General features: G+C 41.1%; 1 protein-coding gene across 2 annotated transcripts; it reads left to right on the top strand.

The window, feature by feature from the left end:
• Positions 1–263: 263 nt before the first annotated feature.
• Positions 264–22,049, top strand: cog1 (component of oligomeric golgi complex 1). Of its 2 annotated transcripts, none has more exons than XM_034710645.1 (15): positions 264–639; positions 863–1,110; positions 3,984–4,165; positions 4,938–5,114; positions 5,404–5,560; positions 8,342–8,552; positions 8,752–9,115; positions 13,863–14,278; positions 14,693–14,839; positions 14,946–15,107; positions 16,483–16,607; positions 17,719–17,827; positions 18,022–18,131; positions 19,749–19,830; positions 21,853–22,049. In XM_034710645.1, exons 1-15 carry the CDS (start codon positions 334–336, stop codon positions 21,961–21,963), a joined length of 2,907 nt encoding a protein of 968 aa, XP_034566536.1. In that variant the 5' UTR covers positions 264–333; the 3' UTR covers positions 21,964–22,049. The 2 variants fall into 2 exon arrangements, with proteins under 2 accessions (XP_034566536.1, XP_034566535.1); XM_034710644.1 differs by having other exon boundaries at positions 265–639; positions 21,850–22,049.
• The last annotated feature ends 97 nt before the right edge of the window (positions 22,050–22,146 follow it).

The following is a 22,146-nucleotide window of genomic DNA, read 5'->3' as shown; positions in this document are numbered from 1 at the left end:
TAGTACATTGTTGTATTCCCCTGTCCAGTGTTGTAAGCTGCTGTAACAAAAGAATTTCACCCAACGGGAGACAAATAAAGTATATCTTATCTTACCTTATCTGATCTTATCTTATCTTATCTTATCTTATCTCTATGATATGATTGGTTAAACAGTTTGAGTAGGCGGCATCCAACCTACCCGGAAGTGTTCCCTGACAGACATCTTTGACGACCAATAACCGCACTACAACGGGCTGTCGTCACAGATTTGCTTACGTGGAGGCAGGATGTGTACTTCGTCAGTCTTCCGGGTTGAAGTTCCTGCTGCAGCTGAAATTGTTTTAAATGTGCAATGGCTGAGGATCCTTCTCTGGCTGTCCGGGTCTCAGAGATCAAGGACCCGGCGGCTCTCTTCGAGCGCTATAACACCGAGGAGATCCGCGGAATCGAACGCAAAGTCCGCGGGGAGATTGAGCAGAAGAAAGAGGAGCTGAGACAGATGGTGGGAGAACGCTACCGGGAACTGATCGATGCAGCGGACACCATTGGAGAGATGAGGCAGTGCTCGGAGAGTGTCGTTCAATCCATCCAAGACATGCACCAGTACTGCCACAACCTGAAAAGAGGCAAAACCAGTGTGAGCAGCAGCAGACAGGAGGTTAACTATCTTTGTATTTATCATAGAGTCAAACTAGAGTCAAATCCGGCTGAGCTCTGTCATCTGAGAAACCCCAAACTTGAACAAATGGCAATCATCTCTTTAAGTGATATGATAACAAACTTACCAATTATATTTTAACTGTACATTTAATACTACTAAGCAAGATGTTGCCTTTTTTTTTGCTTGAATATAATATATTTATAATGTGCCTGTATCATAGAACCAGATGGTATGGCAGGACAAGTTCTACACCATGGCCTCCCAGATCAAGCTCCTCTTGGAAATTCCAGAGCGTATCTGGAGCGCCATGGAGGCGTGCCAATACCTCCAGGCAACTCGGCTCTACCTGCTTTGCTGCCACCTGCACAGTTTGCTGCAACTGGAGGCTGCTACAGGAGGCCACTACAGTCCCGTACTGGCCCGTTTCCCAATCCTGGTCCGACAGGTGGCAACTACTGGACACTTCAGGTGCTGGATATTTCTATTTTTTTTTCTATTGTTTTTTTATTTTTTTTATTTTTATTTTATTTTATATGCAACAGTGCAAAGACACAAAAGTGCTCAACATCGAACAGAACACAAAAGAAAAACAAACTGTAGAACTTGAGAGCAACCACCAAGCAAAGCCATCAAGTATAGACCACAGTACACAAAAACAAAACAAACAAACAAGAGAGGAGAAGAAAAAAAAGGTTAGAAAAAAAAGGGTTGGACTATAAATGACAATCACAAAACAAAACACACACACACAAAAAAAACAAAACCAACAAAACAAAACAAGAGAATAGACTGTTATGGTAGGGATTGTCAAGAAACAGAAAAGAGAAAAACACAATAGAAAGAGAAAATAAAGACCAGGGGTCTCATTTATAAAAGAGTGCGTAGAATCCCTTCTAAAAGAGTACGTACTCCGAAAACCCGGAAATGGCGTGCGCCAAAAATAATTCTGATTTATAAAACCGTTCGCATGCAAACTTTACGCAATGTTCCGTTTATAAATCACAAACCACCTGGAGATATGCGCACGTAGTTTAAGCCTCGTATTCCGCCCTTTTCACGCCCACATTCAACCATATACGGTCAATACAAAGCACGTTATGAATGAAGATGCATACAAATAAGCCAGAATATCAAAGGTTCTTATTGTGAATCACGGCAACAACTGAGAGGAAGACGGAGAGAATAAAGTTTCTGACACACAAACCGTGGTCCTCGTGAATGAAGCTGAGGTCAGAGAGCACGCATTGTTTGTTTCTTACAGCAGGAGGGACACAAAAGAAATACAAATAAAAATAAAAATGTTGAGTGACTCCACGTCGCTGCAGCGTGTATCCGTCAGCAGTGCCAGAGCATCCATCATTCATCATTATGCACGGGTCTCACTGCAGTGTTTAATGTTTACAGGACACACACTTTTATTTCACATTACAGAGAGCTCACGTCCTTCAGAGATCTCCTCTCTGATATTATCTGACAGAAGTTTGATCCGTGAATATAAGTTTTAATGCGTTGGTTTCATCCCGTGCAGCTTGGCCTGCGCTTTGACTGATTATGATATGTAAGAAAATAACTGTGAGAACCGGTCATGGCTTTACTCCACACTTTTCTCATTAACACAGTAAACACATGCAGGTGATGAAGATGTGATCAGTGTGTGAGGCAGCCATCACTGTGTCTCTGCGCTCCAAGTGCGTCGTACAGCGGTCTTTATTTAAAGTATACCTACACTCAATGACTCTGCACAGCGTTAGAAACATTGAAAACATGACTGTCACTTTGCTCGGCAGCTTATTTATGTCTTCTGATGTTACTTTGGTTTTACCTCCCGACGAACACGTTAGGATACGGCCCGTGTGTTTCCTCTACCCTTGGAGAAACTGGAGAAATGTGACGGTGAGACAAAGCTGATTAAATATTTGATGAACTTTAAGTCACGCTTTTATCTTTTAATGACAGCTTATTGGAAACGACTCACCACAGACACACATTCAAATAGAATGTGTAGATTTTAGTGATGATGGTGACACGGGTCTGTTAATGTTGTTATCCAATGAATGAAATGTGTAAAAGGCATCAAAATATAATCTGACTTCAGTTCCCCCTCTCACCAACTGCGTCGCCAATTTCCCCATGCCTCTAAAATGTACGTACGCCTGGGTCAGAGTTTGCTTACTGGTAGTCACATTTTCACGTCAAGTTTGTATTTTATAAATCACAAACTTGGCGTGAAAACTGGCATACGCCAATTTCAGGTCTTGTTTTGTGCGTAAGCAACCTTTACAAATGAGACCCCTGAAGAGAAAAAATGCTTGCTTTTGAGAAGGAGAAGAGAGGTTTTTGAAGGGGGATTATGAATATGTGTGTGTGCAGTTATATGAGTGTTGATGTTTATGTGCATGTTGTAGTTTGATGGGTATTACAGGGTATTTATATGTGGACTCAAGCAAGCTTGTAGTGTGCCACTGCGGATGACGAGAGGGCGTGGTGGAGGGTGGAGCTGTAGGTACCAGCAGACTGGTATTGGTCAGGCCCGGCTCTGCAAAGGCAGCCCCCAGACCCTTGGGAGGGGACTTGCGAATTGCAGAGCCAGGCCAGATTCAGGTGCATACATTTTTGGGGGGCCACCAGACCCAACGGAGGAAGCCCCCCCTCATGTGGTGCATGCAATGGTCGCACAATGATTGAGGATGATGAAACGGCTGAGAGAGAGAGAGAGAGAGAGAGAGAGAGAGAGAGAGAGAGAGAGAGAGAGAGAGAGAGTGAGAGAGTGAGAGAGTGAGTGAGTGAGTGAGTGAGTGAGTGAGTGAGTGAGAGAGAGAGAAGCTAAGCTCCAGTTAGCATTGGATCCATCACTAGTAAGAGTTATTGATTTATGAGATTGACTGGACCCAAAATATATTTTGTCTGTGAAAGTTAAAGGGTAACTAAACCCCTGAGTTTTGGCTGAAGAGCATCTACCTAGAAATTAAAAAAAAAAAGCCATTGGAAAGTCAATATATAAATTTGGACAGGGCTGGAGTTTGTGGAATTTGGTGAGGTAGGTTATATCGGGTACAATGACAGACGCAAGTACCAAATTATGTCACCGTGAACTCAGCCAGCCACTAGAACAACTTCATTTCAGTAGAGGGGTTTGGACCTGCAGATGGCAGTCTCTACACACATTTTCAACACAATTTGAGGAATTTTAATACTTTATGCTAAACTACTGGGATCAAGACCCAAATTGATTAACAGCACTACTAAATCCCTATATAAATTTGTTCTCAGCAAAAAAAAAGTGGTTTGGGGTTTAGTTACACTTTAAGTCACAGGTTATAAAGAAGTTTTTCCCATCACAGGTCCACAATCCTCCTGGACAGCAGGTCTCTGCTGCAGGGCCGGGCAGTGTCAGACCAGGCCATTGCTGAAGCCTTGGTGTCCACCATGCTATTGGAGGGTAGCTCTCCACGCCAAGCCCTGGCTGACTTTTTGCTGGCTCGGAAGGCCTCTATTCATCAGCTGCTCAACCAACCACAGCACGGTAATGTACCAGTCATACTAGCAGCCTACGTGTACAATTTTTCCATATCACAGTGACCATCCACCAACTGAAAAAAGTACTCATACAGTTAGTGCGTGGCGATATTGAAAACGATGTTATCACAATAACATTTTTCATATCAGCCGATATTGATCATTTTTATGATCAATATCAAATAAATCTTTCATATCATTTTAAAGACAGATTTTTTATTCTCCTGAGTAAAATTTGAAGGAACCAGATGGTTTGTTAGCTTGTATCTGGGATTTAGTAGTCTAATAACTAATGATATCATAAATAATGAAGTTTAGTGGCCTTTCTTCTCGAGCATGTTTTCGCTCTCCTTTGAGCTGGTAGGTTTTGCGTTTTCATCAGTGTCACTGTTGCTAGTTTCAGCTGTGTTTACATTCCGCTCCAAAAGTCTGTAAGTCAGCCTACCTCTTACCATGCAACATGATTGGCTTTTCCATGCTGTCTTTTTCTGTTTAATGTTGGGTGGGAACTAGCGTTTAAGACACACAAGCCTCCCTTTTCATTGGTTGGGGGGTGTAATTACAGGTTTAAACATGTCAACGTTTTGTCTTACATTTATTATATTTATATTGAGAAAAATAATATCACAATAATTATGGTTATCGTTTTTTCGCCCAGCCCTACATGCAGTGTTGTTGCCCTCTGGCTTTAACTGTTAAGCAGAAAAGGAAATTTTATTTACAGTAGTGAACCATCAAAAACATGTAAATGAAATGGTCATGAATATGTTTTGTTACAGGTGCAGGGATCAAAGCCCAAGTGTGTAGCCTGGTAGAGCTGCTTGTCACCACTCTGTTCCAGGCCTATGCCATTTTCTACTTGCCCCCAGAAGGGGGACCCCGCCAAGGGGAGGGAACCCTGAGCTGTGGCATGCTCTTCTCCATCCTGGAGACTGCCACCTCTACCTCACCTGCAGGTATACAGCAGTGATGTTCTGGTTAGGAAACTTAACTGCAGTTAAAGCACATCTTGTTCGTTTCATTTCATATCCATTGTGGTGGTGTATAGAGCCAAAAAGATGAGAATTGTGTCGATGTCCCAATATTTATGGACCTGACTGTACATAGGCAGGGAGATTATCTGTGTTCCAACAGCGACTATAATGTTGCTGCAGGGTGAGTGTCGATTACTCTGGAAGTTACTCACTGCCTTACTTGTGAGCGCAATCTTTAAGGCAAAGACAATAATCCTATGTGTCTCTTCAGCTAAAGGTAAACGGGTGATGCAGGATGAGACAAGTACAGGCAGCTGGTTCAAGTACCTGCCCTCCTCCATCACTGATTTTCAGCCTGCTCTTCGTACCCTAGCTCAGCCAATCCAGAGAGATCAGCTTCGGGACACCCTTCAGCAGTGGATTGATACGTAAGTTGAAACAAATCGTGACACTCTTCTTTTTCATGAGGATCATACTGGAAAGCCTTAACTTGTTTTCATGCCACAACTGTGTATTTAAACTTTTAAAGAGCTATGCTACTTTTAACTTCTATCTACTTAAGTGAGGTTCATAATGTTAAAAACATCTGCAGCTGTTTCAAATATTTTCTATTCAGTCGGAAGAAGTGCGAAATCTGTTGTTTTGTTTCCCGCCATCTATGCAGACCTGGGATCTCATTTCTAAACATTGCTTACGCACAAAACGGGGCCTGAAACTGACGTACGCCATTTTTCAGGCCAAGTTTGTGATTTATAAAAACAAACTTGACGGGAAAATGTGACTACCGGTAAGCAAACTCTGACCCAGGCGTACGCTCATTTTAGAGGCAGGGGGAAATTGGCGGTGCAGTTGGTGAGAGGGAGAATTGAAGTCAGATTATATTGTAATGCCTTTTACACATTTCATTTAATTGAATAACAAAATATTAACAGACCTGTGTCACCATCATCACCAAAATCTGCATATTCTATTTGTATGTGTGTCTGTGGTGAGTTGCTTCCAATAAGCTGTCATTAAAAGATAAAAGCTTGTCCTAAAGTTCATCAAACATTTAATCAGCTTTGTCTCACAGTCACATTTCTCCAAAGTGTAGAGGAAACAAACGGCCATATCCTAACGTGTTCGTCTTGAGGTAAAACCAAAGTAACATCAGAAGACATAAAACAGCCGAGTCACTATGTGTGATTATACTTTTAATAAAGACTGCTGTACGGCCCCAGCTGCCTCACACACTCTCATCACATCTTCATTACCTGCACGTGTTTACTGTAGAGTGTGGAGTTTAAAAGTGTGGAGTAAAGTCATGACTGGTTCTCAGTTATTATCTTACATATCCTCTCAATCAGTCAAAGCGCAGGCCAAGCTGCCAGTGATGGAACTAACACATTAAAACTTATATCCACGGATCAAACCTTGTCTCACATGGGTTTGAGTTGATAATTTTTAAGATTTTACAATGTAACAGTGCTGGTCTGAATTGAATCTCGAGGCAGATGTGTGTCTAACATGAGTCTGGTCCTGCTGGAGGTTTCTGCTTGTTAAAAGGAAGTCTGTCCTTGCCACTGTAACTTGCTAAATGCTGCAAAGTGCTCTGCTCATGGTGGATTAAGATGAGATCAGACTGAGTCCTGTCTGTAAGATGGGACTAGATCTTATCCTGTCTTGATGTTGGGTCTTTGTTAATAATAGAACATCCCATCTGTTTGGAAAGAGTCTGAGGATAACATTTGTTGTGATTTGGTGCCATACAAATAAAGATTAATCAATATTTTTATTTAACGAATGATGAAAACTGTAGCAAAATTTAAACAGATACCAACAGAGTTGTTCATTTGATACCTTTTATATGTCACTCTCTGTAAACACAGAAGCATTAACCTTCTTAAAATGCTGTTCTGCTCATCTGATTTAAACACAAATAGATTTTGAAAGTGTTCAAAGTATTACAATTATCAAATTAATCTGCAATAATGTGCAATAAAGTTCTACTTGGAAGTGTACTTCAAACACTGTTATTCCTTGATTTACAGAGAGCTAGACTACACCACACCACAAACTGCTGTGGTAGTGGACCAATGACTCAAATCAAAGAAGGGGTTCAGTGATTTAGCTGTGAGGGAAATCATACAAATACTCATTTTGTTTGACCTGGGTAAAAAAAGGATGAAATCATTTGACTTGGAAGGATTAAAAACACAGGGTACAGCCCTGTCAACTCCTCAGAGGTTACAGCCTGAGCTTTTACTGAACACTGCTTGTGTGCACTGATTTTTCCATTTAAAATGTTCAAAAATATATTTTAATCTAGTTTAAAGCATTTGTAGTCCTACTGTTACAATCCCTTGTTATGTTTTTCCACCTTAGATAGCAGCAGAAGCAGAATGTATGAAGGCAGTGTTAGATTCAGGTAACAGGCTAACCTCCATCTGGAATGCTGGAAACTGAAAATTCTGTTCTCTCAGACATGGGGTATTGTGAAGTATTTATGGCCACAGGAAGTGTAATATTTAAGATACAGAGGTCATCTAGAGCTCTAATTGAAGCATGAATGCTGCAGCGACGTGGAGTCACTCGATATTTTTATTTTTTGCTGTAAGGAACAAACAATGCGTGCTCTCTGACCTCTGCTTCATTCATGAGGACCATCTCTGTTGTTGCCATGATTCACCGTGAGAACCTTTGATCTCCCGGCTTATTTGTATGCATGTTCATTCAGAAAGTGCTTTGCATTGACCGTATATGGTTGAATGTGGGCGTGAATTGTGATTTATAAACGGAACATTGCGTAAAGTTTGCATGCAAATGGTTTTATAAATCAGAATTATTTTTGTCCCATGCCATTTCCAGATTTTCGGAGTACCTACTCTTCTAGTAGGGATTCTACGCACTCTTTTATAAATGAGACCCCTGGCCTTTGGCCCAGAGGAACCTCATAGGCTATTTCAACTTGGATTTATCCACCCCTGCTGGTATTGCAAACTATCCCAAATCCCAAATCCGGAATTATGAGAGCAGAAGTTGGGTGTACATTTTACTGTAGTCTGTCTTACCCTGATACTCAGGATAGTGGGGTGAGGAAGTTGCTACCAAAATACACCATGGCCATTAGCTAGTATGGTTCCATAGGCAGAAAAACTCAGCTCTTTTGGTCTATAAAGGGGAAATTAATTATTCTTTTTGCATCTTTCTGAATGGTCCTTTACTTTTAGATGCAAGGAGGTTATCTGTCGTGGTGTTGGCAGCCTTTTAGTCTATGTGAAGAGCCTCAAAGGGCTAGCAGCTATCAGGGATGCTGTGTGGGACCTCCTGTCCACAGAATCCATTAGTCAGCACTGGGGCTCTGTTTGCCAGCGGTTACTGGAGTGTCCACTGGCTGTCTGGGATGACTTCCTCCAGCAACTTTTCCTGAAGCGCCTGAAAGTAAGTTAATTCTTAGCTTTACTATTATAATCACAACTAAGTGTTTCTAGCATCTAACTGGGTATGTCTGACTTTTTAAGGATTAATGCCTCCTTTTGAGTTATACTTAATCTTGAAATGGTCACAGGACTGCGTAGCAATCAAATATGAGATAGGATATACTGCGATTTTTGAATGGGTTTTTACCTAATCCCCCAAGGCTATCACCAAAGACGAAACTGAAGCCATCTCGACGAGCTCTGTCCAGCTCCTTATTTCAGCTGTGAGGGATCTGGATGGCCAGACTGCTCAAAGCTCTACATGTGCCAGCCCCACCTTCAACCGTGGGGCCCAATATGAGGTAGACGTGGCATCCTTCCTGTGGTCTGAGTCTCCAGGGGACCTACTGAGTGATGCAGGGTGGGTCAGTGTGAGCCAGCGGGGCCAGCAGCACCAGAGGAGTAGCCTTGCCATGAAGACCCAGGCCCTGACACCCTGTGTTCAAAACTTCTGCTCTTCTATGGATGCTAAGCTAAAGGCAAGGCTGGATGACCTGCAGCACTACCTTCCCTCCCAGGACACAGGTGAGCAAATATCAAGCTAAGCTACTATGTGCTAGTCTGTTTAAGCACATGTAGACGGCCTGCTGCTGTTAACGTTCCAGCCTGGAGGCAGATGGCTGTCTAACATGAGTCTGGTTCTGCTCGAGGTTTCTGCCTGTTAAAAATACGTTTTTCCTTTCCGCTGTAACTATCTAAATACTGTGAGGTGCAATGCTCAAGGTGAATTAAGATGAGATATGACTCCTGTTTGAAAGAGGGGATCTTATCCTGTCTTGATTTTGGTTCTTTGTTTATAATTTAACATAGAGTGGTCTAGACCTGCTCTGTTTGTAAAAGCGTCTTGAGATAACCATTGTTGTGTGTAGCGAGGTTCTCTTCTCATTCACTCACGTTTCGAAAAACTCATAGGCGTAGTCGGAAAAAAGAAGTGATTATTTATTGGTGCCGGCCTCAGTGCAATATATTTACAAAGAACAAAAACTCAAAAGACTATTTACAAAAGAAACAATCAAAAACAGGGTCAGTGGACAGACACTGCTCAAGAAGCCACCTCCTTCTCTTACCAGACGAAAGACAAACTGCCCCGAGGGAACTCAACACAGCCCTCTTATATATTGTTGACTCCTCCCACGGGCCGTACCGCTCGGCTGATCTGACCCAAGTGGTTTCATCTGCACCAGTGGTGGTCTTGTTACACAAATAGAACACAGCACGGCGGCAACCCTCTGCGACCCAAGCTTCAGTAATGATTGTGGACACTAAGGGTTGCTTAATCATTAGTATCACCCCACGGAGTTTTTTTTTGCATCATGGTGAGATGGTCCCTCTCCATCTAAGTGTTTTAGGTCTCTCTCTCCTTCTCTCTCCCTGTCCCTTTGTATATCCTTATGTAATCTTTCTTTCACTTTCTCTTATTTTTATTTTTTATTTTTTTGGCCCACCTAGGTGTGCACGCCCTCTTTTACAGAACATGATATTAGCTGCCAATAAAAGATAGGCCAGAGTTCAGAAGCACAGAAGAAAAAGGTTTTCTTTCTTTTCTTTTGCTGCAAGAATAAATTGCATTAATATTTGACAGTTTGTGACAAACATGACACAAACCAGAAATATATATGCAGACAAGAGAAAAGAAAGAAAAAGAAAAGAAAAGAAAGAAAAAGAGAAAAAAAAAAAGAAAAGAAAAAAAAAAAAAAAAGAAAGAAACCCGAGTGATTATTATTATTATTATTTTTTTTTTTTTTCTTTCTCCCGACTTTTGAATCCCCAATTTGCTTGCCTTGACGCGGCCCAAAAGTCCCCAACCGTTGCACATGCACCAGGCCTGGCGAAAATTTCAACATTTTGGTGGTCCCGTGAAAAAAAATCCCAGAAATGGCTCAACAGCGCCCCCTTGAAGTTGCAAATTTCAAAAGGCCAGCCCCATAATACAGCTCAACATGCATGCATGCAATTTTTTTTGGATGGGTATCATGCCAAGACCTACAAAAAATCCACTTGACGTTGTGGTGAAATCCCAACAGGAAGACGGCCATTTTGATTTTACCCGATTCGCAAGGGTACGTATTTATGTAAACGGCTCCTACAATTTTGCTCCGATCAACTCCCAACCATGCGCATTTTGAAGTAGACAGATTGACGATCAAAAGTTATGAGACAGAATTTCTCTAAGTCAATTGGTGTGGGCGTGGCACCTCGCTACATTTGGAGGACATTTTGAAAAACTCTAAACAGTAATATCTCTTATTTGCAATAATGAGAGATATTACATTCGCTCACAATGTTGTTGTCACACTGGAGATGAACATTTGTCAAAGGGATCTTCCTAAGTCAATGGGTGTGGGCGTGGCAACCCCTCAAACTCTGATGTCTCGCCATGAAACAGGAAATACTTATAGCTCCTTCATACAGTGATCAATCTGTTGGAAGTTACATAAACATGATCAGGGTCCATCCCTCAACACACCTATGGACTCATTTATCTACTACAGCCATAGCGCCACCCATAGGTAGTACATGGTACTGACATTTACATACAATACCCGATCTCTTCCAAATTTGACATGTTTCATCATGGACCCAGCCTGAACTCATCTACATAAACATTTTGTCCATAATAATAGCGCCACCTATTGGACTCAAGTGGTATTTACTCTCAGAACATGTTTTTAACATGTTTGTGATCACAGCTCTTTCTTTAATGATCTGTGATGAACAATCCTTCAGAACATAATTAAAGACACAGCAGCACCTACTGGTGACAGGCAGTATGCAATGTACAGTCATGGCCAAAAGTTTTGAGAATGACACAACTATTAATTTTCACAAAGTCTGCTGTTTCAGTTTTTAGAATGGCAATTTGCATATACTCCAGAATGTTATGGGGAGTGATCAGCTCAACTGCAATTAATTGCAAAGTCCCACTTTGCCTTGAAAATGAACTTTATCACCAAAAACACATTTCCACTGCATTTCAGCCCTGCCACAAAAGGACCAGCTAACATCATTTCAATGACACACAGGTGTCACACACATTAACACAGGTGTGGGTGTTGATGAGGACAAGGCTGGCGATCAATCTGTCATGATTGAGTGACTGGACACTTTAAAAGGAAGATGGTGCATGACACCATTGTTCCTCATCTGTTAGCCATGGTTACCTGCAAGGAAACACGTGCAGCCATCATTGCATTGCACAAAAAGGGCCTAACAGGGAAGTTTATAGCAGCGAGTAAGATTGCACCTCAGTCAACCGTCTATCCAATTATCAAGAACTTCAAGGAGAGAGGTTCAATTGTTGCCAAACAGGCTCCAGGGCGCCCAAGAAAGTCCAGCAAGCGCCAGGACCGTCTCCTGAAGGTGTTACAGCTGCGGGATCGGGCCACCACCAGTGCAGAGCTTGCTCAGGAATGGCAGCAGGCAGGTGTGAGTGCATCTGCACGCACAGTGAGGCGAAGACTTTTGGAGGAAGGCCTGGTGTCAAGGAGGGCAGCAAAGAAGCCACTTCTCTCCAGTAAAAACATCAGGGACAGACTGATATTCTGCAGAAGGTACAGGGACTGGACTGCTGAGGACTGGGGTAAAGTCATTTTCTCTGATGAATCCCCTTTCCGATTCTTTGGGGCATCTGGAGGAAGGCTTGTTCGGAGAAGACGAGGTGAGCACTACCATCAGTCCTGTCTCTTGCCAACAGTGAAGCATCCTGAGACCATTCATGTGTGGGGTTGCTTTTCGGTCAAGGGAGTGGGCTCTCTCACAATCTTGCCTAAAAACACAGCCATGAATAAAGAATGGTACCAGAACGTCCTCCGAGAGCAACTTCTCCCAACCATCCAAGGGCAGTTTGGTGATGAAGAATGCCTTTTCCAGCATGATGGAGCACCTTGCCATAAAGCAAAAGTCAGAACAAAATGGCTCGGGGAACAAAACATTAAGATTTTGGGCCCTTGGCCAGGAAACTCCCCAGATCTTAATCCCATTGAGAACTTGTGGTCAATCCTCAAGAGGTGGGTGGACAATCAAAAACCCACAAATTCTGACAAACTCCAAGCATTGATTATGCAAGAATGGACTGCCATCAGTCAGGATTTGGTCCAGAAGTTGATTGACAGCATGCCAGGGAGAATTGCAGAGGTCTTGAAAAAGAAGGGTCAACACTGCAAATATTGACTTATTGCATGAATTCTGTGTAATTCTCAATAAAAGCTTTTGATACTTATGAAATGCTTCTAATTGTATTTCATTATACCATAGAAACATCTGACAAAAACACCTAAAAACCCTGAAGCAGCAGACTTTGTGAAAATGTAATATTTGTGTCATTCCCAAAACTTTTGGCCATGACTGTACACTATGCTGATAACTGCACAAGTATGCTCACAGTTTCAGCCTAGGCAGCACAGCAACACCTGCGTACATCAGGCGGTTGTGCACATCAGGCGGTGGCTTACATCAGGCGGTGGCTTACATCAGGCGGTAGTGCACATCAGGCGGTAGTGCACATCAGGCGGTGCTTGAACGAGGGCCCGCACATATCCGCTTGTGGTTTTAATTATCAAATGTTTTCTACAAACATTACTTTCTAACAATTTATACAACCGTAAAACAAACAATGATGCAAACCCCAACAACAATATATTTATCACAATCTTTGGCAGTACTTTACCTTCTTAACCACTTTTTCAGGGGGTAAAATATACCAACAAACAAACAATTTATTTCCACACCCATGTGGCACTTTTCGCCCCCCATAGACGCTACTTATTACGCGGAAACGGGACGCTCCGTTTCCGCGGATTCCCCGCACCCAGGCGGTAGGTGATGCAATGTGTTCTGTGGTGTTTGAGTGCTGAGTGTATGCGTAATAAAACAATAGGCCTTCAGGTGTGCACCCCCGGCGACGCTACGTAACGGAGAGGGACAGCGGACTGCTGGAGTGGGTGAGAAGAGGGAAACTGACGGGAGGGAAAGTTTGGTGTGTGTGTGTGTGCGCGCGCGTGCGTGCGTGCGTGCGTGTGTGCGTGTGTGTGTCTGTGTGTGTGTCGGCTTGTGTGCCAGTGTGTCTCTGCGCACACTGCGCTCCATTCAGTGACGGTGCCGCTCCGTCACATTGTGATTGGGCGCTATATGAATAAAGATTGCTTGCTTGATGTAGTGTTTAGAGAGAGATCCGTAAGAGATCTTTAAGTTTCAAAGGGGATGATAGGAAACATTGCACCAACATTAATCCTTAAGAGTGAGAAATTTCTATATTTTATTCTGTTTTTGGCAGGGTCAGCCAGCAAGTCAGTGTCCTCCTTTAACCGCTTCAACGACTCACCAGCGGTAGAGGAAGCTTTACGAGAAGGCTGCCTAGCCTGCATCCACAGCGTCCTATCTTCCATTCGCTCTGAACTGGCTGCAGCCTCCCCCAACCCTGGACCTGCCCACCTCAGTTCAGTCCTTTTCATGGCCAGACTGTGTCAGTCCATGGGTGAACTGTGCCCCAACCTTAAGCATTGCATACTGGGAAAACAGAGTGGCTCAGAGGCCTCAACAAAGGAGACACCTAGACAGGGCAGGAAGCTGGGCAAAGCCAGGGCTGCCACTGAGGTTAGCCCTGCCCAGGCAAAGTGGGCAGGGCTGAAGGAGGAGCTTCTGAACTGCAGCATGGAGGCCTACCGCATCTGGAGCTCAACCCTCTCAAAAGTCAGGCACTATCTGAAATGTTGATGTACTTACAGTATGCTTATATGTATTTGGCTATTATATATCAATCAAGGGTAGCATGACTAGCTTTGTTGATTATTTTTGCTGCTTCTCAAGATCAAGGGTGATAAAACCAACACTTTCCAACAACAATTTTACCCCCACTCCCTTAATGAGACCCTGCCTTGATATAATCAGATATAACTTATACTGTTGTAGGGAATAGCCATCATATAGACCCTGTACCATAATTTTTATTACTTTAATTACATGTAGGTTCACCTCATTTCTGTGGACAAAAGGGTGCTAGCTATGATTAGCAAATACCTAAAAAAAAAAAGCCCCTGTCCTTTGTTTCAATATTTCAATGTTTCTATATGGTCTTTTTGGTAACACTACTTGGTGTTGTGACAGGTGCTGCTTGATAAGTTTTGCACAGCCCTGCATGCAGAGTCTGCTGGTACCATCCTTAAAACAGCAACAAACTGGGAGGATTTGGAGATCCAAGAAGAGGCAGAGTCTGGCAGCAGCATCACCTCAAAGATCCGTCTTCCTGTCCAGGTCAGCGGTTCACAGTTGTTAGCACACAGATAGTAAACATAGACAGGGCACACCATTATTACTCATCCTCGTCATTGATCTGATATGAGACCTCTTTCTTTTCCAGACATCTTGGTTTGTCCAGTCGCTGCTGTTTCAGCTGTGTGTGGAGGTTAACAGGGTGGGGGGCCACGCTCTGCCCAGGCCCACTCTGCAAGAGCTGCTGCAGGCCTGTCATGCTCAGGCCCTGCATCACTTTCACAGCCTCTCACAACAGGTTCCAAACAAGGTAAATCACACACACAATCCTGTGGACCTCCCTATTGTTTTAATTTCAATCAATGGTGGTGGAAAGTGTATTTGATATTTCACTTTCTTTAAACATAATACCAACAGAACTTAGACACTGTGTTCAGGTGCTATACTACTGTCAACTAAACTTCCTTAAACCTCTTGCAACATTTCAAAATATTTGGCTTTTGTTCAATGGGCAGATCAGCACTTACCTATGCTCCCCCTTCCCCCAAAACATTTTTGTAATGTTGATAATTAAATAACTGGGATGGTTGTTGGCCTTTGTGTCATGGATACAATGGCAATGGTCCTACCACTCATTTTACTTTTTTTCCCTCTTTGACACATAATGGATATTTCTACACTAAGATGGCGCCACGGACGGTCGCCCTGGTACTGCGCTCTCTCGTACCACTACCTCTGCAACTCACCACTGCACTTTATCATATTATTTTAGCCTGTACATATTAGTCAAGCTATTTGTTGTTTCTTTGAATTTATAGCTAAGGTTATTGTTATTATATTTTCATTTTATTTTTTATTGTAGTTCTTATTCTTATTCCTATTCTTATGCCCTGTACAAAGAGAGCACAGTTTACCAAAGTCAAATTCCTTGTGTGTTCAAGCATACTTGGCGAATAAAGCTGATTCTAATAATTACCATTAAGGAAATGCAAATATATAATAACAGGGTTTGAATAAGACACAAGAAATGGATCAACAAACTCATGAACTCCTGATAATGTCAGGAGAATTTCAGGACATTCAGGTTCTTGCATTGGCCGGAATTCCTCTTATCACGTGTCCAACACAGCATCTGATTGTTGATGTTTGACATGTTCTCCCAACAACAAAATACATCATATGCTTAAGGTGGCGGCAGGGGCTGAGGTGAGGTGTGCGAGAGAAGGAAGGGTAGAGGGACGCTTTCATGATTCTAGGTTAATATCATAGCAACAGAAGAAAACTAAAGCTTACTACTGTCTACAAACATAATTAAAAGTATAAAGCAGAGAAACTCCCCTCAGACTGAATGTCAGTAACAATGTTCAGACTATTACCTGCTGGGTTTATACATCTGCTCACTCCAAAGTTGAACAGACCTCTAATTTAACCTCTTGTAGATTCGGAAATAGCGATCGCCCCACTCAAACAAAATTAGGAAATTTTCAAATGTGCAGTGGATTTATGAAATGGGATGTGGAAGAGAAAGAAGGGGCAAAAGAGAGGAGCAGAAAAGACAGGAGGAAGGACAAGGAATTACATTCCTAACATAGGGGAGTGGAAAGTGGGCCTTATTTATTCAGTTGGACTATCAGGGAGTAGATTTTTCTTTATGTGTTTTTTTTCTCTATTTCTGCATCCTACAGGGGGCCGTCTTCCCCATAACTCAGAACAGAGCGCTGCAGCTATTGTTTGACCTCCGTTACCTCAGCACTACACTTGGCTGCAGACTGGAGGAGGGAAAGAGCTCCCGATCACAACAAGACCCTAGGTACCATTGATATGTCGCAAGTTCATCAATTGCAGTTATATCGGTGCATCATCTGTAAAGGTAGATTATGTTTTGTATTGCTCGTTTCCTACAAGGTCACAGTGGATTTCTAAATTTCCGGTATGAGATCTGATCTGAAAAGGGCAAATAGAATACTAGTATAAGAACCAGCATTATTTCTTTTATAAAATAAAGATCCAATGCAACCCAGCATAGTCAGACCAATTCCAAAGGATAACTTCCTTGAATCCAAATTTCAATTTCAGTACTCTTTTAGTGCTCTGGTACATTTTTAAACTTGATTCTTAGTAGGGTACTATCACATTAGACCTGGCTCATTACAATGGCTAATTACTTCAATTGGATAACAGATATCAAGTGTTAGAAACTGTGTTCAGATCAGGCTATCACTGAGTCCACAATGAAACTGACTGTCATATTATTATCAGTACAGCATGAACAAAACTTCCTAACTTACCCAAATGTTAAACAAAATCTCCCAAGAGTATTTAAAAAGACACCCAAAAACCAGCATTATGAGATGTAATATTTTTCAGTGTTTAAAGTTAACATGATCTAAAAAGCATCCAAACAAACCCAACCAAACCAGTTTGCAGCTTTAATGTATACTTTGTTTTGAAATGTGCCCTATTAACTTACTTGGAGCAGACTTTGTTGAGCGGTTTCTTACATAGGCATTTAGTTTAACTCCCCATTTTTTCTACTATTATCAAGTAATCTAGCATTAAGAGACGCTGAAAGGAATGTCTGCCACAGAAAATGTGACCCATGGCATTTCATATCTGCCACATCCCATTAGTAAGGTTTGAAGTTTTTTTCAGAACTTTGGGTGTCTTCTGCTTCTCAATTCACATTTTGTGCTTACATAAATACATATCTATGTACATCATGGTGCAGCATTTTTTCCCTCTTGACAATGGTGCAGATTTTTGCTGTTTCCCATTAAAGTTTAAGTTAGTTGATGGACATAAATAATCCCATTTAAGACCATTGAACTTGATCTTTTCCTCAATCTTTTGCCTGTAATCTGGTTGTTGATAATCACTACCTCTGTAGATTCTGAGCTTTGTCTGTGTTCTGTATCTTCCAGATTGCATGAGGTCTGCGACTGGCTAGAAAGCTTCATCGACCCATTTGACTTGGACGTGTTCACACCTCCACTTAACTCCAATCTCAATCGTCTTTCCCAGAGAACCTCGGTACTTCCACAGAGTAGTTTAGATTGAAGCACCTGTGCTGAAAGTACAAAACAACTGTTAACATTTGATGTGTGCCTACTTTGAGCCTATAATAATTTCAATCGCCATTATTGACCAAAAGTAACAAAAAAATGTATTTACGGCTGTTCTGTTTCCTGCTGTTGTTTGAAGATTAATGTGAGGTTGCTTTTCAGGTGTTGCTGGGGCTACTGACAGGCTCAGAAAAACAGTTTTCCTTGCGGAGCGGCAGTGTGAACTCCCAGGAGCCATACAACATCCTGCCACTGGCCAGCAGCCAGATCAGGTAAGAGGTTAACACAATGTAACAATCAATGAAATAATGTTGATTTACTTAGTCATTTCACTATGCAACCTAAAAAAAAAATGTTTCAATGAATTTAAAAAAAAAAAATTGATATAGGCATCGTACATGAAAAACATTTGTGTAAATTAAAACAATTACATCATTGTTTCCAAGCCAATAGTTTTCATGTAATGTGTAATTTTGATATTATTATACATTTTATAATAATGATAATAATAATTAGCCGTAATAATATTTTGTTGTTGTTGTTGTTGTTATTATTATTATTATTAATAAACTTTTATTTTCATACTTTCAATGAAAAGCACCTTATAACAGTCCAAATATGTGAAAGCCTTTTAATTTTTAATTTTATTTTTTTATTTATTGAAAACCTTTTTACACAAAGACAAAACACCAAAGTAGATTTTCTAATATGTTGCATGAATTTTTACCACCTATGAAATTCACATATTTCTAAACATCTGCTTTTCAGAGGCTGAAAAGAAACACTAGATTTTTGTCTTTTAGAGAATTTTTTCAAATGGATTAAGAAATATGAGAATTGTCATGATTTATAATGGAATACAATTCATTCTCTGGGATACAGTTATCTCATAGAATTTTATGTTCAAGTTTGCTTGATTTTTGGAAATGTTAAAGCTCCTGTGAGGAGTTTTTGAGTGGTCATGAAGTGGACTGAAAAGAACAGTGATGCCTCATTATGACGTAGAAAAGCGAATAAGATTGTTAGAAAAGGTTTTGATGATTTCTGTTTTGTTATTTTAAAGCCTGAAATCGCTGTGAGAGGGTAGGAGTCAGATGAGGTGATGGACAGCATGTCACGAAAAATCCTTTTTCTGCAGTAAATATTCCTAATGAGTGAAATAGTTGACTGTTAAATGAAAGCAGGAGGAGATAACATAATTTACACATGTACAGGACAAAATAAGCAAGATCACTTAGTCCACAGGGGGGCGCCAAAGTCAACACAAACAGAAAGTTCCTCACAGGAGCTTTAACGATCAATTATCGATTAATTGATAAAAAAAAACATTATTATTCTTACGCCAAAAACAATGCCAAATAGGTTGCTTTCCCCCTAAATTTTATTTTCTACAGCAACAAAATGCATATACCTGACGGGATTGAATACGGGCACACGTTTGACACGCAGAATATCAACGATCAGGCTCATTAAAATATTCTCCGCGGACATAATCTTATAAAGTGAAGGCTCATAATACTAACAGAAAAGTACTTCAGACTCACAGTGTCCAGTTTTCTGTCTACTCGTTCTTATTGAGAAAAATAAACATGTGTATTCGGTCAGGTGTCAGCCAGGAGCGCAACCGGGTCATAATCAGTCCCGCTGGAGAAAAGTCCAGATGGCTCTGATGTTGCTGGTCTGTAAACGTAGCGTACCTGAATTTCCCACCTGTCTGTTGCCTTTGTATCCAAAGGTGGGAAATATCCTGTTTAAAGCTGTCAACCTTTGTGTCCGAAATGTGTGTTTCGAGTAATTTCTTAACAATCAATTAATCGATAATCCATTAATTGTGGTCATCCCTAATTTTTATTGATTTATTTTTCACAAATTTGATGTGTCTTTGGCAGGTTTGGGTTACTCCCTCTCAGCATGTCGAATGTGCGTAAATCCAAGTCAGCCTCCAGGACCTCTGATGCTCCGCACCAACCGGTGAGTAACACAGGCAACCTGAAGCCTTTACTTCAAAACACCCAGGATATAATTTAAGAGTACTGCCTTTCTAAACCCGTACAAAGCTTTTACTGTTAAACACTGGTTATCAAATTGTTATGTCAACCTGAGGTCTCCATGACCGCTAGCAATTACAGAGGCTATGTTTATTGCGTATGACCAATCCCAAACGTGAAGACTGAAACCAACACAGCTGGAAATGTAGTAATGTATTCATATGAATATCACTAATGCAAAATTGAATGTGGGAAAGTGTTTTGCACATTCTTTTTCTTCTCTCCTTATGAAGATTTGAAATGGGGATTAAAGACGATTGATTGGGCATCAACCATCTTTAATACCATTTGATTTCTCATTTACAACATAACATGCTTCAGATGAGGTTAGGTTTGCAGCATAAGATACCATGCCGATGTAGCTTAGTGAGAATTGAAACACCAAGTGTGAGGCTATCTCACTAACAGCAACTTCTGATTCATAGTGCAAGCCTCAGGTAGTGTATATGAAGCTGCCTTGAGACTGCCTTAGTTTCAGTGTTGTTCCATATCCTTACAGCCACAGTAGGATTAAATGTATGTGTTTTATTGTGTTCCACCTTTGGTTAATGTTCTGTTGATACCCTCTGCCCTCCCAGCGTTTTTGAGTGCAAGAAATGCAGGCAAGTTCAACAGTATGTAGTAATGTTTTGGTTGTGTGTTTTGGTTGTGTGGTGAATTGTGCCATGGTTTACCTTGGGTGCATTTGGAGTGCTTATGACAGTCAGATGTGTTAACACAAAAAAATGTTGCTCTGCTCTGTTCTCACTGATCCCCACATCCCCCTTAGGCTTATAATATAGCCCAATATAAAACAAGTAAGGGTTTTATTGGGTTGCAACAGCAAAAACTAAAGTTGACAAATCCCATCTTGCATCTTGCATAGTATTAGTGAGTCTGTAGCCCTTTTTATACAGAGATACCCTCAAGGCCCATCCTTGACCAACTTTATTCTTAATACTAAACCAAACAGCAACCATGCTACTAACCCAGTATAAGATATACAACATTGACGTAAAGGCAAGCTGGAAGAAAAATGCTAATTTCTGGCCTTGGAACAGGCTGTGTAAAAAGGGCTGGTGTTATGGTCTGCAGAAATACAAAAAAGCATATGTCTCAGTGATGCTCAAGTTGGCATTTGTCTCACTTTTTTCTTTAAAGAAACACTATGAAAAGGAAACATTTTGGGCAGAAGTTTTGCTTACTGTCTTACTTAATTGTATCACTGTGTGCTAAATTTGGAAAGTTAATTCCACATATGTTCAAAGCTTGACCCAGCCTGCTGGAATCAATGAAAGGAGTCCTAATTTTCAAACTGCTTTAGCACCTTTTATATTCTTGTTGACTTGACACACTGCTAAAAGTCTTCTAGTACTCAACCTAACCTTTAAAATCCCTACATTATATAACTCTATGTAACCCAGAGTCTTAAGACCTTGAGAATCTTTTCTATATGGGAAACTTCTTTCAAATACTTCAGCGATCACCTGATCTTTTATGCTACGTGTCACGGTCCTGAAGTGACTTGAGATTTATGAGGATGTGCTAATTACACTGTTTGAAGTGGTGAAACATCTGCTTTTAACAGCCCAAATGCTTTCTATAACCATCACTTCCACAACTACCTTAGTTTTAGGGGACCTCTATTTATCTTAACAGCTATTAAGTCTGTTTGACTTTTTACTAGTCAAGCAGAGGCAAAGACAACACAGTGTGCCATAGGAACAGGACTACCTGTTTGTAGGGCGCATCAGAGGCTATGTCTTCTTCTTCTATACAGTACATATACAATGAAATGGCCATATGGGACCTTGTTACTTTTCATGAAAGTCTTGACATATGGTGGATCTACCAGAGGCAATGGGAAATCGTGTATACATGTCACTTACTAATTTAGCTGTCACTTACTTATTCAGTTTATCTATGAAAACCTCAGCAAACCTGATGTTTTCTTTTTCTTCAGCAGGAGGACAGCTTCCGGCCAGGCAGTCTGTTCAGACAGCTTGTTGATCAGGAAGAAGACACAGCTACTCCTTCGTTATTCAAACTCAGCTGGCTGTCTGGCATGGCCAAGTAACCTTATTTTGTTCAAGACCTTTTTATTTTCCTGGAACCTTTGTAAAAACAGTATTTATAGTAAAATTAATTTTGTCCCTTGAGAAATGTGTGTTTTGTGATTTATTTGAAATGACACTTCTTAGTCCCTAAACCTAACCGTCAGTAGACTTAGTCCCTAAACCTCACTCCTGGTATTTGTCAG

The sequence above is a fragment of the Notolabrus celidotus genome, chromosome 20 (genome assembly GCF_009762535.1).
Source record: "Notolabrus celidotus isolate fNotCel1 chromosome 20, fNotCel1.pri, whole genome shotgun sequence".
Classification (NCBI taxonomy): domain Eukaryota; kingdom Metazoa; phylum Chordata; class Actinopteri; order Labriformes; family Labridae; genus Notolabrus; species Notolabrus celidotus.
Note: the sequence above shows the minus strand (reverse complement) of the source record. Positions and strands in the feature narration are given on the sequence as shown.